Source organism: Equus przewalskii, chromosome 15, assembly GCF_037783145.1.
Source record: "Equus przewalskii isolate Varuska chromosome 15, EquPr2, whole genome shotgun sequence".
Classification (NCBI taxonomy): Eukaryota; Metazoa; Chordata; class Mammalia; order Perissodactyla; family Equidae; genus Equus; species Equus przewalskii.
Genome location: NC_091845.1, coordinates 57915557 through 57930748, shown reverse-complemented (window position 1 = coordinate 57930748; position 15192 = coordinate 57915557). Strand labels below are relative to the sequence as shown.

The 15192-nt window shown below is 40.5% G+C and overlaps 1 protein-coding gene across 14 annotated transcripts in view; it reads right to left on the bottom strand.

Moving 5' to 3' along the window:
- The window catches only part of NEK10 (NIMA related kinase 10), a 217163-nt gene that overhangs the window by 29334 nt on the left and 172637 nt on the right, over positions 1–15192 (bottom strand). For 6 of the 14 annotated variants that reach the window (XM_070577417.1, XM_070577418.1, XM_070577416.1 and 3 more), the window contains 2 exons: positions 5992–6021; positions 4064–4164 (listed from right to left, as the gene is read on the bottom strand). In XM_070577417.1, the coding sequence (XP_070433518.1) occupies positions 4064–4164; positions 5992–6021 (131 nt within the window). Of the gene's footprint in view, positions 1–4063; positions 4165–5991; positions 6022–7922; positions 8044–8662; positions 8683–15192 lie in introns of those variants that run through there. The other 8 variants (XM_070577420.1, XM_070577424.1, XM_070577419.1 and 5 more) reach the window with 3 other exon arrangements.

Here is a 15192-nt window from a genome sequence, read left to right as displayed (position 1 = left end):
AGTTTTTCATTATATAAAAATTAGCAAGACAGGCATGTGGAAACTATATTTAAATTTCAAAGGATATTTTCTCTCAATTTAGTAGTTAATCATTGAGGTAATCAGTAAGCTATTTAAAGCTATTTCCATAACACTAAAGTTAAAAATGCTTTCCCCATATTTCTATATCAGTATTTACACGGAACAGCAATTTTGAATATAATATCTTTACTCAATAGCAATATGGCAGATTATATTTTTGATTTAGTAACCAAGTTTCTTCCTTCTCATACTTCCCTGTGCCCCTTGACCCTCTTTCATTAATCAGGTATATAATTCTGTGGGGTTGCCTAAGAGAAAGGTTGACAGCAGAAAATGGAGAAAAAAGTAATCAACTTTAGACTTGAGTCTCAAAGGCTAGCCCTCAGGGTGACTGAAAAGAACACCATATTTGCAGGAAAAAAACCATGATAAATCAGAGCCAGGCTACTCCCTAGGCTAGAGGGAGAAGTCAAAGGCGAAGCAGGGAGAACTCAGAGACAGGTAGGTCCCAGAGAAGGGAGTCCCTTGCCTAGCCCCCTAGGCTAAGTGCGCCAGTTGTCAGCTTATTGCCTCTCAGCTCCAAATCCACCCTCCATTGCCCCCCTGGTGACTCTGGAACATTTCTCCCCTGCCAGCCGGCAGGATGTTCAGCTCTCTCAGTAGCGGGCACTGGAGGACACTGGAGGAGAATGGAGCTTGTCTTTCTGGCCCCTGTGATGCTCCTGCCTTGCCTTGGTCCTGCAGCACTGAGCAGTCAGCAGCAATGGGGACCCTTAGTGGTGCTCACCCCTGCTGGATTCAGTGGTACCAACCCTGCAGGTGGCTTCCCAGAGACTTCCATGGAGGCTTCCCTGGTCCTCACAGGGTACTTCCCATCACACCACCCTGATGTGCTGATTTCCAGCAAGTTCCATGGCATCTCACCATGGATGGCTTGCCCCAGTCTCCAGAGGGAGGCTTCCCTGCAAATCCCTCCAGCACAGCACCTCAGCAGATCTCCCGGACCTTTCCAGTGAGGTCTGGACCTCAGCCCAGGTCGGGGTGTCCTCTTCTATCTTGTTCCTTTCCTGGTGCTCTGCCTCAGCCCTAAGCAGTGACTTCCTATCTGCTCTTCTGATATTCTTTAGAATTCTCTTCCCCTCCTTAGTAGATAATACCCTATTATAGTTAACAATTCTTTATATTAAATCTGCCCTGTTGAATTTACTGTGTGGTTTCTATCTCCTGACTGGACCCTCCCTGATACAGATTTGGCTCCAGGAATGTCCCAGGAGAAGGACCCATACCTATGGGATTCTGGAATTGTTTTGATTGTGCCCTTGGAACTGAGTCCAGTGATGAGTTTGTCACCAGTAGGACATAGGATGCTGGTCATCCATGGCATGCAGTGGCCTCACAATGAACCAGGTTATCACCCTGATGCAGAGCCAACTGAAGTGAGTGCCCTGGAAGCCCCTGTGGCTGGTGCCCTTGACCATTAGGCAGCATGAAGACTACGAGGGCTGTGGTGTGGGATGGATCTTCAGAGCACACTGGAGCACTTACAGAAAGAAAACGACAAGCTTGGGTCCTTTAACTCTCAGTTCAAGTCATGGTCTGAGACCCAGAAAGATTCCATGACAGCCCTAAAAGAATCTGTTCATTCTTGCTGCCACAGCACCGATAAACATAAATTTAATTGGGCAGGTTGCTAAATTACAACGTCAGTTGAATGAACACTTCACCAAGTTTCTCAGGGCAAAGTTGGAAAAAATAATAAGATCCTAAAACTTGAAATAGGGACATCTTGTCGGACCCAGATAAAAATAACAATCTTGAAACTCAACTCACTCTGAGGCATCATTGCCAGTAGTTTGTCACCCTGTGTCTGATGAGACAAGGCTTTCTTTGCTTGAAACTCTATACTAACTTCATGTGGTCAGATGAGGGGTGTTACCTTAAAAAGGGATGCTTATTCCTCTTAATACCCACAACAATGAGGGTCAAGTCCATAATTAGGGTAATATCTTAGCATGATCCAGGGAACTGGTTTACACTATAACCCAGGAGGAAATAGTTTATACATCAAAAGAACTGCAAGACATAGCTATTATCTATGAGCAGTAACTCAGAGAACGTGGAACATGTGCAGGAGTGGATTCTGAGGGTGTTAGGCCAAGAAGGGTGAAATACAGCACTAGTTCAGGCTGAATTCCTGCACTTAGTAGAGATTCTAGATTTAATGTGCTAGTTTACACAGCTCGAGGTAGCAACTTAATTGGTTGGTGTACTAAAACTTGGACTCAAAGGTGGCTAGCATTTAATGAGGGTAAAATGTCAGAGGTTCCCTGGCATGTGGAGGAGGGAGTTCAAAGGCTTGGAGAGAAAGGAACATTGGGGTGGATTTACCATGTGTGACTTGCACACTCAGCTCCCAATTATGTTCAGCAAGGACACTCACAAGGCACTCCTTTCACTAAGGCATCGAGAAATACACTGGAGAGGGGAGCACCGGCATCCTTGAAAATCTCTCTGGTTTTTCTCCTATGTAGGCCAGGCACGACCCTGAAATTACATGATTCCAGTGGGGATCATGTGATCCCAGAGCAGCAGAGGTCAAGTGGCAGCACTTGACCACCAGTGACAGGTTGGGAGCATTTATCATAAATGGCAGCAGGGATGTACTGTTAACTAGAATGCCTTGGCCCACAGAGATCTTTGGTAGTTGTTAATTGATTAGGGTGTTCCTGGAAAGAAAATAGGTGCCAAGCTACTAGAGTATTCTTTAGTCTACATAACAGAAAAGAAACTCTAGGTCTGGTAGACAAAATTTGACTTGAGTCATAGCCACAGTAGAGACTCAGAGCCTCTCACAGAGCTTGCAGACCTAGTCAATTCAAAGATCCAAAGTCCCTTGAGAAAGTTGGGGTCCCTTGAGGAAGGGCCCTAAAACATTGCTACAAGTACAAACTATAAATTTTCCTCCAAAGAGATCTGCAGCCATTTACTAGAGTGCCTGTTCACTGGGGAGGAGGACATAGACAAGCTTTCAGGGAATACTGGACACTGTTTGCTAACTGACACTAATTCCTAGAGTCTAACATGCCCACTGTGGCACACCAATCAAAATGAGTTTTTGTTTGCTTTTGGGGAAGGTAGGTATATTAGCTCAAGTCTGACTTACAATGGGCCCAGTTGTTCCATTGACCTGGTGCTATTTCTTTCTGGTACTAGAATGTATAATTGAAATTGTCACAATTGGCAGCTGACAGAATCCCCACATTGGTTCTCTGGATCTTAGGGTGAGTGAATGTTTATGTGTTCTCTCACTGATATATCTCAAGTGCCTAGGGTGGTGATTGGCACATAATAAGCACCTAATAATTATGTCAAACAAATGAATGAACTGCATACAACATAGAATCTTAAACTTCAAAATCATAGTTACTTTCTTGTCCTTCTTTATCTCCAAAAATTTCTTCTCTTAATAATAGTGCGTACCTTGGGTAAATAAACATTCAAGTTGCTATCATTAGATAGATTTCTGTAAATAATTAATAGCAATTTTTAAAGAGGGATTGCTTCCCCAGTGCGTAGGAGTCACTGAGATTTAGAAATAGGAAGTTTTGACAATCCTGGATTTTGCGCGTTTTTATTTTCATTTCTCTGTGAGGATCTGGTTTTAACTCAGCATCCTCAGAATTAGGAAGTTGGCACTACTTTTCCTTCTTCCCTGTAGTGAGCTGCTTCAGAAGCCCAGCAGTGTCCCCACTTTCACCCCCACACTGAAGGGCCATCTGTGTTGAAGTTTGGTTTTGGTTGGGCATTAATAGTGAAAGAGCAGGTTACGAGGCATAGGGAAAATCTGACATATTTGCTTTTTTTTTAAGCTGCTACCCTCCCAGCTCTGCTGCTAAGCCAAAGTGTTCCTAAATATACGCTGCTGGAGAAGATAAGAACAGCACCGACTCAAGCTGGAAGTTGCACAAAGCATATCTTCAGCAATATTGCGGCCAACGCCCGTACTTGAGATGAAAGGGAAATAAAAACCCAGCACACTGACCTGTGTGATGTAGATGATTTTGTGCAGCTGAATTAAGATCTGCTGAATGGGATCACTGATCTGACGTACTTTCCTCTGGGACACAGCAATCCCTGCAGACGCTGTGGATGATAAATTCTGCAGTTAGTCAAGACCCTAGTTTTCTCTTTCAAAAGTGATATTAGTGGCAAATGGGGTCAACTTCTGAAAAAAAAAAAATTTTTAGGGCAAAGACCCTCATCCTACCAATGAGACAATATGCAGAGACCCTATAACACTCCAATATTTTATGATATGGGCTGCACAATTCCTTCCTTTTACCTCTCAGATGTCTAAGTAACATAATGACATTACCTATCACAACATCTGAAAGACTATTTACTGCTTAGATATTTTGCCTGCAATTATATCAGGCTGCCAGCAGGAGTCAGTGGTGCCTTAGATACTGCAGCCATTGAAAAGCCAAGCAGTCAACAAGCAATCATGCTTTGCAATTTTAAATTTGTAATGCCCTCAAAAACATATTTTAAGACTAATTTTATTAAAACTGCTAAATGCAAACACTGAATTAGACAATCTTACAGAGCAAAAAACCCAAAAACTTCTAAGTAACAAAAGTTAACTTTCAAACCCTTGAGCAGTACAAATTATAACTTTTACCTGGATTTCTCTCCAGGTCTAAATAGCACACATTTATAATTCATCCTAAATCCCCATCATAGAGCCACACCACTTCCAGTTTCAGGCTAGCTTCGTGTCAAACTGCACAGGAGCTTCTTTCCCAACTTCACATGTCCTAGCCACAAGTGGTTCATTCTTAACTTTGAGAAATAGAAAGCTATTTAAAGGAATGGCCTTGACCCCTAGATTAGCCACAAGGCCACCTCTGCCTCCTCCACCCTCAGCTCCATAGTGGAAAAAATGGAAGAGAGACTTCATAGACACGGATGTATGCTATCCTCTCCCACCCTCCCACTCTTTCCCTTGCATCCCTTAACCTATCGTGTGCTTTCTGCAATAATACTTCTCTTGCCAGTTTCCTTTTTTAAAAGTAAAGTTCCAAAGTCCCTCTTTTCTTCCCTCCATACAACCTTGAGCCTACACGAAATTAAATTTGAATACAATCATTGTTTTAGCAACAGCTAAGATTTTGAAATATGATTCTTATGTAAATACTTTCTAAGGAAGCTTGCATATTTTACCATAGAAAATGTTTTCAAAATATTTAAAGAGAAAATTTAATGTAGTCATTAAAAGATTCAACTTGTTTTATCATAAGTATATGAAAGTTTATCTTTAGGACACAAAACACAAAAGGGAAAATAAATATAACATTTAAAGAAATGTTTTCCTTACAGGTTTCTTTACAGAGTTAGTGGAGAAATTCACACAGGAAGTAATCTAGTTCTAGTTTGTCTGCACTTGATATCTTGTTTAAATGTTTGAAATATAAGGATCCATCTCTCCGAGGCACTGTGTCTAATTCCTTTTAAGCATCAATTACTTGACCATTAAGATGAGGTTTAATAAATTACCCTTATGGTAAAAACGTGAAGGTAAATGAGAAGAATTAAGGTGGCTCTAAAATAGGAAACAGAGAGCTTCTAGAGGTATCTGCTCCAGCCTGTAGAGATGGCCAAGTGTACATATGTCATATTTTCTAGCATGGTGCTTCCTACAGAGATAATTGTTAAAACATAACTGTCTAGACCCATATCAAATACTAGAGACCACGTAACGTGGCTGAGTGGCTGTTGCTACAGGAACAGTAACTGCATTTTCTGAAATTTGAGTGCTTGGTTTTTGATCTCTTTAGGGTGGACTACTTCATGTTTTTGACGTGTGGACTTAACATTCATAGGTAATGAGTTAAAATCTCACAGCATGGCAGAGAGGTCTTAGATTTGTGATGACATTTGGAGTGGGATATCACACAGGTTTGACTCTACCTTGCCACAAGAATGTGCTCATCTGTGACCCTAAATATAAAAACAGAGACAGTTAGCTAGAATGCCTGTCTTCTGAGCTAGCCAATTATGCATCGTAACTTAAAATTACTTTTCTTAAGACTCTTTGACCGTTACTCTCTCAATTCCAGTAAATCACTGAATTTTGAAAATAGTTTTGATTGCTTACTCTCTAAAAAATAAATTTAAAAATGTTTCATTGTGCCCCTTGTAAAACAAGCAAACAAAACATAAAAACGAAGTTAAGTATTACAGAAGAGGCTCAGGGCTCCCTGGAACCACCACCCGTCAGCCGCCTCCCCAGAAGTAACCTCTGACATCAGCTTGGTGTGTTGCCTTCCAGTCACTTTCCTATCCACTTACATACATAAGTGTCCCCAGAAGTAACCTCTGACATCAGCTTGGTGTGTTGCCTCCCAGTCACTTTCCTATCCACTTACATACATAAGTGTGTACCTTCAAAACAGCGTTTTCCAAACTGTGGTTGAGTCCTGAAATCAGTTTAATGGGTCATGGCCAACATTTTGAAAAATGGGACAGAATGGGATGGAATGAAATGGAAAAGGATAGAAAAATGTCAGAGCTCATTGCATGTAGCAAAAGTTCACTCAGTTGAGATAAAACATGTGTTTCTTATTGAAGGTCATTTCCAAAAGAGTTTGAAAGCTACTATTGTAGAAAGTCGATAGTATTACCTCAGCCTTTCTTTCTTTCTCCTTTTTTAAATAAACAAACACATCATAAGGCTGTTTTACAATTTTTTTCTGTGTGTCATGGAGATTCTTTTTTGTTGATACACACAGTTCTAGCCCATTCTTTATAACCAGTATTGAATAGTACTACACGCTCTGCACGCATCACAGTTTACTTAGCCACTTCTGCCTTGATGGGCACTTAGTTTGCTTTCAAGTTCTCATGATTATAAATGATGCTGCAGTGAGTATAGCTGTGCATGCCTCATTGTGCATAAGTACGAGACATCTTTTAGGGTAGACAAGGAGAAATTAAATAGCTGGGACCTCAGATATACATATTTCTTATTTTAAGAAATACGTTTTAAAGTGGCTGAATCAATTTGCACTCTGACCAGAAGAGAATCCATCTTTCTACACCTTAATTAGGACTATACATCATCAAGCTTTTCAGTTTTGTCAATCTGATTTTGTTTTACTTTGTGTTTATCTGAATTCTGGTGAAGTTATTGCACTTCTTTGGTGAATTTCCGGTTTGTGTCCCATGCTTCTTTTTTCTTATTGATTTGTAAATGCTCTTTACATAGTCTGAATACTAATCCCTTTATTGTATTTTATATGTTAAAAGTCCTTCCACATAATCTGTTACTTCTTTTCAATTTAAAGGGCATTTCCCACCTTTGTCACCTAGAATAAAGGTAACTTAGTCTCAGGTACTACCAGAATAGTCTCTCAGTTACCTGCTGCTGCTATATCATGGCAAGACAGAGTCCCATAACCAGTTCAGCACTCCTGGAGGGCTCTGGCAGGACTACTGAGATGTGAGTGAGTAATCACATGAGTTAGCTTTGGGGAGAAAAAGGGAGCAAGACTGGGAACGATGGGAGGAGTGTCTGGCTGTAACACGTGCAAATCAACTTCAGCTAATCCTGGGCATGAGAGCTATTATTCCTCCTATTCCACCTAATCAAAATCTCACAATTTTTAATATTTCCCCCACCCCAAAAAGGTACATTTATTTAGCTCTTAATAATTTTAGGAAAACAAAAATGAGAAAAATTCAAATAGATATCTTTTTAAATTTTTATTCTTTACTTAAATATCAAGAACTACCCAGTTCATGGCAAATGTTAGCCAAAGCTAACCTTTCAGATTAGTGCACTGAAAATACTACACTTCCTAACTATTCATAAAAAATGCAACACACATTTACACTGACAATTTTGTCCTAAGAATATTTTTATTAAAACAATGTTTCTTTAAAAAGCCATCACGGAAGCTGATCATATTTTAATGTCAGTCATACATAGTTTGCCCATGACTCATATCTACGTGGTTCCGCCTACAAAAGATAGATAGTATTCGATGTCAAAATTTAAATAAAATCAAAGTTTAAAATTTAATACTTTGTATTCCTTTTATAGTTTTATTAAAATAGTGAATTTAATTACTTTTTTAAAACTTAGAATGAAACTGCAAAATTTCTTATAAGAGGCAATTTACTTAACAGTGTCAAAAAAAATTATATTTGCTAGCTTACTCTGTGGCAAGCATGACACTAACCAGCTATTTTTTCCCCTCTGGAGTGGAAGGCAGGAGGACCTGGAGAAAGACCAGTGCTTTTTTAGCACAGACTTGGGTGAGACACTGGGAAGGGTTTTACATATTTAGTCTCATCTAATCCTCACAACTATTCTGAAGTGTAGTTTTTTGGTCCCCATTTTACAGATAAAGAGACTGAGATTAAGGGCTGGCCTGGTGGCATAGTGGTTAAGTTCGTGCACTCTGTTTTGGCAGCCTTGGGTTCACAGGTTTGAATCCTGGGCTCAGACCTATATACTGCTTGTCAAGTCAGGCTGTGGCGGCATCCCACATACGAAAATAGAGGAAGATGGGCACAGACATTAGTTCAGGGACAATCTTCCTCAAGTAAAAACAGGAAGATGGGCAACAGATGTTACCTCAGGGCCAATCTTCCTCACTGAAAAAAAAAAAGAGAGACAGATTAAGTTAACTGCCCAACTAAGACTGCAGAGCAAGTGAATGCTGGGATATGAAACCAGCTGAGCCCTGAAAAACGACACTGACTCAGTCTAGACAGGAGTTGAGGAGGGTTCCAATTCTCCTCCTAATTCATCACTAGGAGGCCATGAAATCATGAACAAGTCCTCTGGTTACCGCAAATACAAAAGAATATCTACACTCCTCCCAGGCCTGAAACACTGTTTCTCTTCTTAAAAGGGTTGCTGCTTTTAACACAGTGTTCTACCTATACCTTTGGATTGAATATTTTTGGAAATCATATACACGTAATAAACTGGAAGCATTAGGTCTTTGTAGCGTGTGCAGTGCACTGCATTCTGCTTAATACATCATGGCACATTACAATAGCCAAGTTAGTTGCACATCCCTCGTGCTTACAGATTTGATTTATGCTCTATAACCAGTCTTTGAAACTACAATTCACAACACAAGCCCTGAAGCTGTTAATTACTACAAACTGAACAAAAGATGGATTGCACTGTATTCCTCCAGTTGACCAAGATATAGTATCAACCCACTTTTTTCTGAATTCCCTCTGCTAAGAGTCAGGAAATTTTAGACAACTGGAGAAGAGAAAGTTTCTAGTAGGGGCTCTTTAAAGAAGTAAAAACTATTTTCCCTTTATGAATGTGGCCAAAACATACATGGGCTTCTCTATATTGGATCAACTGCCCTGTTGAAAGACAATACAACCTTTTAAATTTAAGTATAGTGAACAGACTCACTCTCACCGTTTTCCCTTACTTTTGGAAAATGCAATAAAGTAACTGAATTGTAGTTCAGATCTACAAATGTTCAGCAGTCGACCCCCACCCCAGCAGTATGGAAGGCACCAGAAATTAGAGAAAGGATGCTGTACTCAGAAGGAGTTCATGGGAGGTTCACTCAGAATCACCGGAAGGGGGATAGAGAGTTGATGCAAAGGTTTCATTTGAGAAGACTATGAAGAATGAGTGGGCCTTTAATAGGCACAGGACACCGATTTGGTGTGAGGCGAGGTATATTTGAATAGCAGCTTCTGAGTAGAAGGAATAGTTCCAGCAAAGGACAAGAATCGGGTAAGTGAGGGCCACATCTGGAGAACAGCGAAGTGTCCAGTTTATCTGTGCAGTACAGTCCAATAAAAAGGTTTACTTATGGGATCGGGTATAGCTGAAGAGGTGGCCAGGGATCATATACGATGGCGAGGAGCCCTGAGGGAGACCGTATTTCAGGAAAGGTCATCTTATGAGAAGAGGCCTGGAGCTGAAGTCAGAGAGACTGGCTTGGACTAGCATGTGGTGACTGTCTCTGGGGAGCAGGAGCCAAGGAGGCTGCCGAGGCTTGGACTTGATTCATTGGGAGAACGTCATCCCATGGAAAGGGAGAGGGTCGTGAGAGAGAAGATGATGATGGGGGGACTTGGGCATGGAATCCTTCCCAACACAGGCCAACAGAGAGCTCCACAATCAGGTAGAGATTATCAGGAAGGAATGTGACCATCTAGGCCTTGTCCCCCCGAAAGCCACAGCCCCGTGGAATCTCCCACAGAATGGCAGGAAGCTGCATCAGAGCCTCAGTTCCTTTCACCTCCCGAGGGGCCAGGTCCTTTCCCCTCTTTCATCTGAACCTTCAGAAACAAGCCCTTTGAGCCCAAAGAAGCAGGGCTGCTTTGAAGCCCTACCCCCCTGAATTCCGGCTGAATCACCTTGACGTAGTGCAGCACACATCCTCTTCAGGCTTCGTTTGTGTGTGTGTGAAGATTAGGGTTTCCCTCAATTCCAAGTGTACTATCTCTTTAGTTATTTCCTCAAAACATAAAACAGAATCTCATGATTTTTAAAGTCGAAGTCCCTAGAAATGATTACATAACATACACGGTAAGATGCCGTGTGGAGAATTTACTGCTGTATTATTTCCCACACTTACTTTTGACCTGATGAGCCTCCCATCATCAAGCAGCAGAGCGTGAGGCTGGCAATGCCCCCAGAGGGGGTGGCAGAGAGGAACCAGGGCACAGAGAGGACATTCCTGGCTTTAAAAAGCGGTAGTCAAAACAGAAGGCAGAGAGATTCGAAAGACCTGTTGCTGAACAAACTCTTATTCCTGCCCCCCTGGATAAAACAAAGTTTCTCTGAGAAGGGAGGATGAAGAGATAAGAAGATAAGAAGATAAGAAAGTCTCAGAAGAGACTCCACTTCCAGCTCACTCAGGGTAAAGTCTGGGGTGGGGCAGGAAGGAGGGAGAACTGGATGGTGGAACTGTCTTTAAGTCTGAGGATTCAAGAGTGGTAAGGCCGCACGCTAGCTCCCCTGGGGAACTCTGAGCGGCCCTAGGCACGCAGAGGTTCCCTGCACTGTGTGGCATGGGGTGGGGTGGGACAGTAGAGAAAGCTTCCTGGCGTGTCACAGACAAAGAGGTTCTGCCGAGATCTCCAGTCTCCGGGCACAGAGAGGCCGGGAAGAGCAGGCCAACTTTCCCAGGCCTCTGAGAAGGGGAGCTGACAGAGCAAGAGAGCTTGCCCCACAGAGGTCTTGCCTTCATTCCAGGGGACACAGCCATGGGTGGAGACGCGGCCTGGGAACTGGAAGTCAGGTGTGGCTGGGCCACTTGTTTGGATGCCAGTGTGGAAGGGTAACCACACGGATAATCAGATCAGATACCAGCACAGCTGGTTTCAAAGCCTCAGTACCAGTATGCCAAGGAAGCCCTTGGAACAAAAATACTACCCAGGGAAGAAGAGGAGAAGGGCAATCCTCATGGTGCCTGATCTTAAGCCTGATAGGATAAAGAAATCACCAACACACTGAAATTTACCTTTAGGCTAACTGATTATGTTTTCTGATGTGTGGAATGGAAGCTTAATATAAAAATTAAGTTTCAGTGTTGGGAAAATATAAAAAGTTAGATTTTTGTTCCTGAATTTGTGGCCTAAAAATAGCATATGCATTTGGTCTAGTCCATACAGCCTGAACTTTCTCCAATGACTTAGTTATTTCTTAGGCTGTGCTACAAGGACTAACCAAGTCACTCTGGCTCCCTTTATTCCTCCTAGTGGGAACTATTTTTCTCTGCAAGTCAACTTCCTTGATGAAGCCCAGAATTCTTAAAAAGAAAATATTGTGGGGTGGAAAACACGCTATGCTCAGCACTATAGATGCAAAGGTTAACCAATCAAACTAAAAAGAACAGAAAGAAAAGATCAGACCCTCCCCATTCAATACTCTGCTCAAGAAAAAATTATCGAAACCATGCAAAATAGGCAAAATGATCATTGCTTGATTCTCTGACATCACGCGAGAGCATTTTCTATAACCCCACCTGATCCTAATCTAATACTCTCAGGTGATGTCCCAGTATATTTAACTAAAAATTCGCACTGATAAAGGAGCGGGCAGTACACAGCCTTTAACGTTAGCAATGAACCTGCGGAAATTGGTACGACTTTATAGTCTAATTAAGAAGTTAATCAAAAAAGTATATGATTTTATTGCCCTATAGAAATTTCACCAGCTTAATTTAGCAATGTTATTTCAGCTTTTCTTTCTTGACTAACTATATAAATCCCTGTTTTCAAATGCTCTTGGAACCAGCTCTTTCATCCTCTATCTGGTTCCATCAATGAGTTAAATAAAACTAGGACACTTGCTAAAAAATAACATTAAGAATTGTGCTTTTGCACTCCAATAGAGTAAAAAAAATAAGTAGTTATACAAATAAAATTTTTAATTTATGTACTATCTAAAACATCTCAGATAATCCAGGGAATCCATAGTGAGCAATATCAGTTAAGAATGGGTGAGGTTTGGGGCTGGCCCTGTGGCCTGGTGTTTAAATTCAGCATGCTTTGTTTTGGCAGCCTGTGTTCGCGGGTTCAGATCCAGAGTATAGACCTATACCTCTCCTCAGCCATGCTGTGGTGGTGACCCACATACAAAATAAATATTGGCACAAATGTTAACTCAGGGCTAATCTTCCTCAGCAAAAAATAATTTAAAAAAAAAGAATAGGTGAGATCTTAGCTGTACTGGAGGGCAGACAAGTAGCCCAGTCTCTTTCTCAAACTATTGACTCACCTGTGACGATCCTCAATATTCAAACTATTGTGTGACAACAATTCAAAGTAAGTTGTAAACACTGAAACCTTTTTTTCCTAAAGATTGATACCTGCACTAACATCTGTTGCCAATCTTCTTTCTTTTTTTCTTCTTCTCTGCAAAGCCCCCTAGTACGTAGTTGTATATTCTAGTTGTGAGTGCCTCTGGTTGTGCTATGTGGGACACTGCCTCAGAATGGCTTGCTGAGCAGTGCCATGTCCATGCCCAGGATCCAAACCAGTGAAACCCTGGGCCACTGAAGTGGAGTGTTCAAACTTAACCACTTGGCCAGGGCCGGCCCCTGAAACTATTTTTTAAACTCCATTAAAAAGCATTAATAACGGTATTTGGAATTTAAGAGCTTTGCCTTTCTTGATTGACTCAGTTATTCTGTACACTATGCTACAATCCACCCAAGCCACACTGACCTCCCTTTATTCCTACCAGAGGGCAGTGTAGCTTTCTTCCCCTGCTTCCATTTAGCCTTTCCCCCAGGGCAGAAATCCCAGTGCACCATTTAACAGGCAATTTGCAGTTTTCACTTGGTCTTGTATTGGTACCATCAATAACTTTTGCGAGTCTGAGTATCTCTTTGGAAAGACATTATCCTACAGAGAATATTTAAAAAGTCTACATCTCCAGGCAGCATCCTCCAGGAGCCTGGTCCACACTCTCTCAATGCCTCTCTTGGCATGAAGAATTAGGAAGTAAATCATCATTGCTTAAGAAAATCTGTTGTCTCCCACCTCTTCCCCATTCTGAAGTCTAACACTAAAATACCATTGTTTCCCTACTCTTTTAGGTGATGGTAAGATTACTTAAGCAGTTGCTCCCAATAGCAAAGATAAACAAGGGGTTTATACAGTGTTAGGCCTGCATTAATTACTCAATAAGCAGTTTTCAAGGGACTGACCTCAGAGGAAATATTCAAGATGTATGCAAAGGTGCTTACAATCTGGTCAGGAAATCTAATCAATATACCCAAATGCCAATAGACAACATAGAAAAGTACATAATTATATGCCAAATTGCATGGTATAGACTAGTATGATAAAAGTTTTGATTAAAATCTGGCAAGCACATTTTTATATGCTAAAAGAATTGCTGTGCAATAAAATGAGAGAAGCATGTACTCAAAATCACTTTGGTAATTGCGAAATTTAGTATTAAGTACCTCATGTCAATAACTAACGTGAAAGCAAGCTACTGAAGCTGATCATAATAAGGACAACTACAATATTAGCTGTGCTTTCTGGAATATTTTGATGAAACATTGACTACTTTATTTAGACCTGACCTTTATAAACAAAAGACAAGTATAAAAATAGATTCTCAGTCATCTAGTAAGAAAACATAATTAAGAACCCAGAAATCATGAAGTAACAATTTCTATTCAAAATGCAGAGCTTAAGAATTCCCATACATCGGCTCAGTGCCTGGGTGTTAGCTGCTGAAAAATGAAAAGCTGAGCAGGGGAGGGGAAAATGTCAGTGTTAATGCAGTCAAATTAGTTCATACTCTTAGTTGACAACACATTTGCACTTTAAATTCGGGTTTGACTGACGCTCCCAAAGATTTACATTTGATCCACACTAATAGCATCCACAACATTAAAATGTATTCTACATACCTGACAAAGAATACATTTCTCATGATATGTTTTGGTATGATTTAACTTTCACAAATAAACAGTGCCATTCCCCTACCTCAACAAGAAAGGACTGTTTCTTTTTTATATATAACAGATCCTAGATTTTTTCCCCCATTCAAAATATTCGGTTGGTTGATTAATTCATTTGACTCCACAGAGACAACAGAACCAATCAATTATTTTTAAACAACTGAGTTTCCTGAGGCATAGGGCACTTACAATAACAGCATAATTTACATTGCAAGTGGATCGAGTATGAAACATATTTCTTTTCCAATTTTCTTTTCTTTCTACTGATTATATCAAGGCTTAAGTTTCAGTATGGAGCAAATATGTCATCATCATTTTTCAAATATTAGTTAACGTTCTTTCATAACAAAGAAAATATTCCTCAGGATAACCAGATAACAATATCTACTTAGAATTTAATAATGTTGTCTTGCTTTTTGCATTTATTTTTACAGTTGCCATGTATTTATGGTAAGTGATACTGTACTGGCTTTCCATTTATGTGGAAATAAATAAATTTAAGTTGAAAGAGTAAGTCAAACTAGAGAAATATATTAGGAAAATAGTAGTACACATAGTTCTCAGATATGGCCAAATTTGTGCAACGGTAATCTGTAAGTGACTAAATTTAGAGAAATAGAGCAAAAATAATTAACATGTTTAAAATGACTATTCATTCATTGATTCCATGTTAATCACTGTTAATATTTTC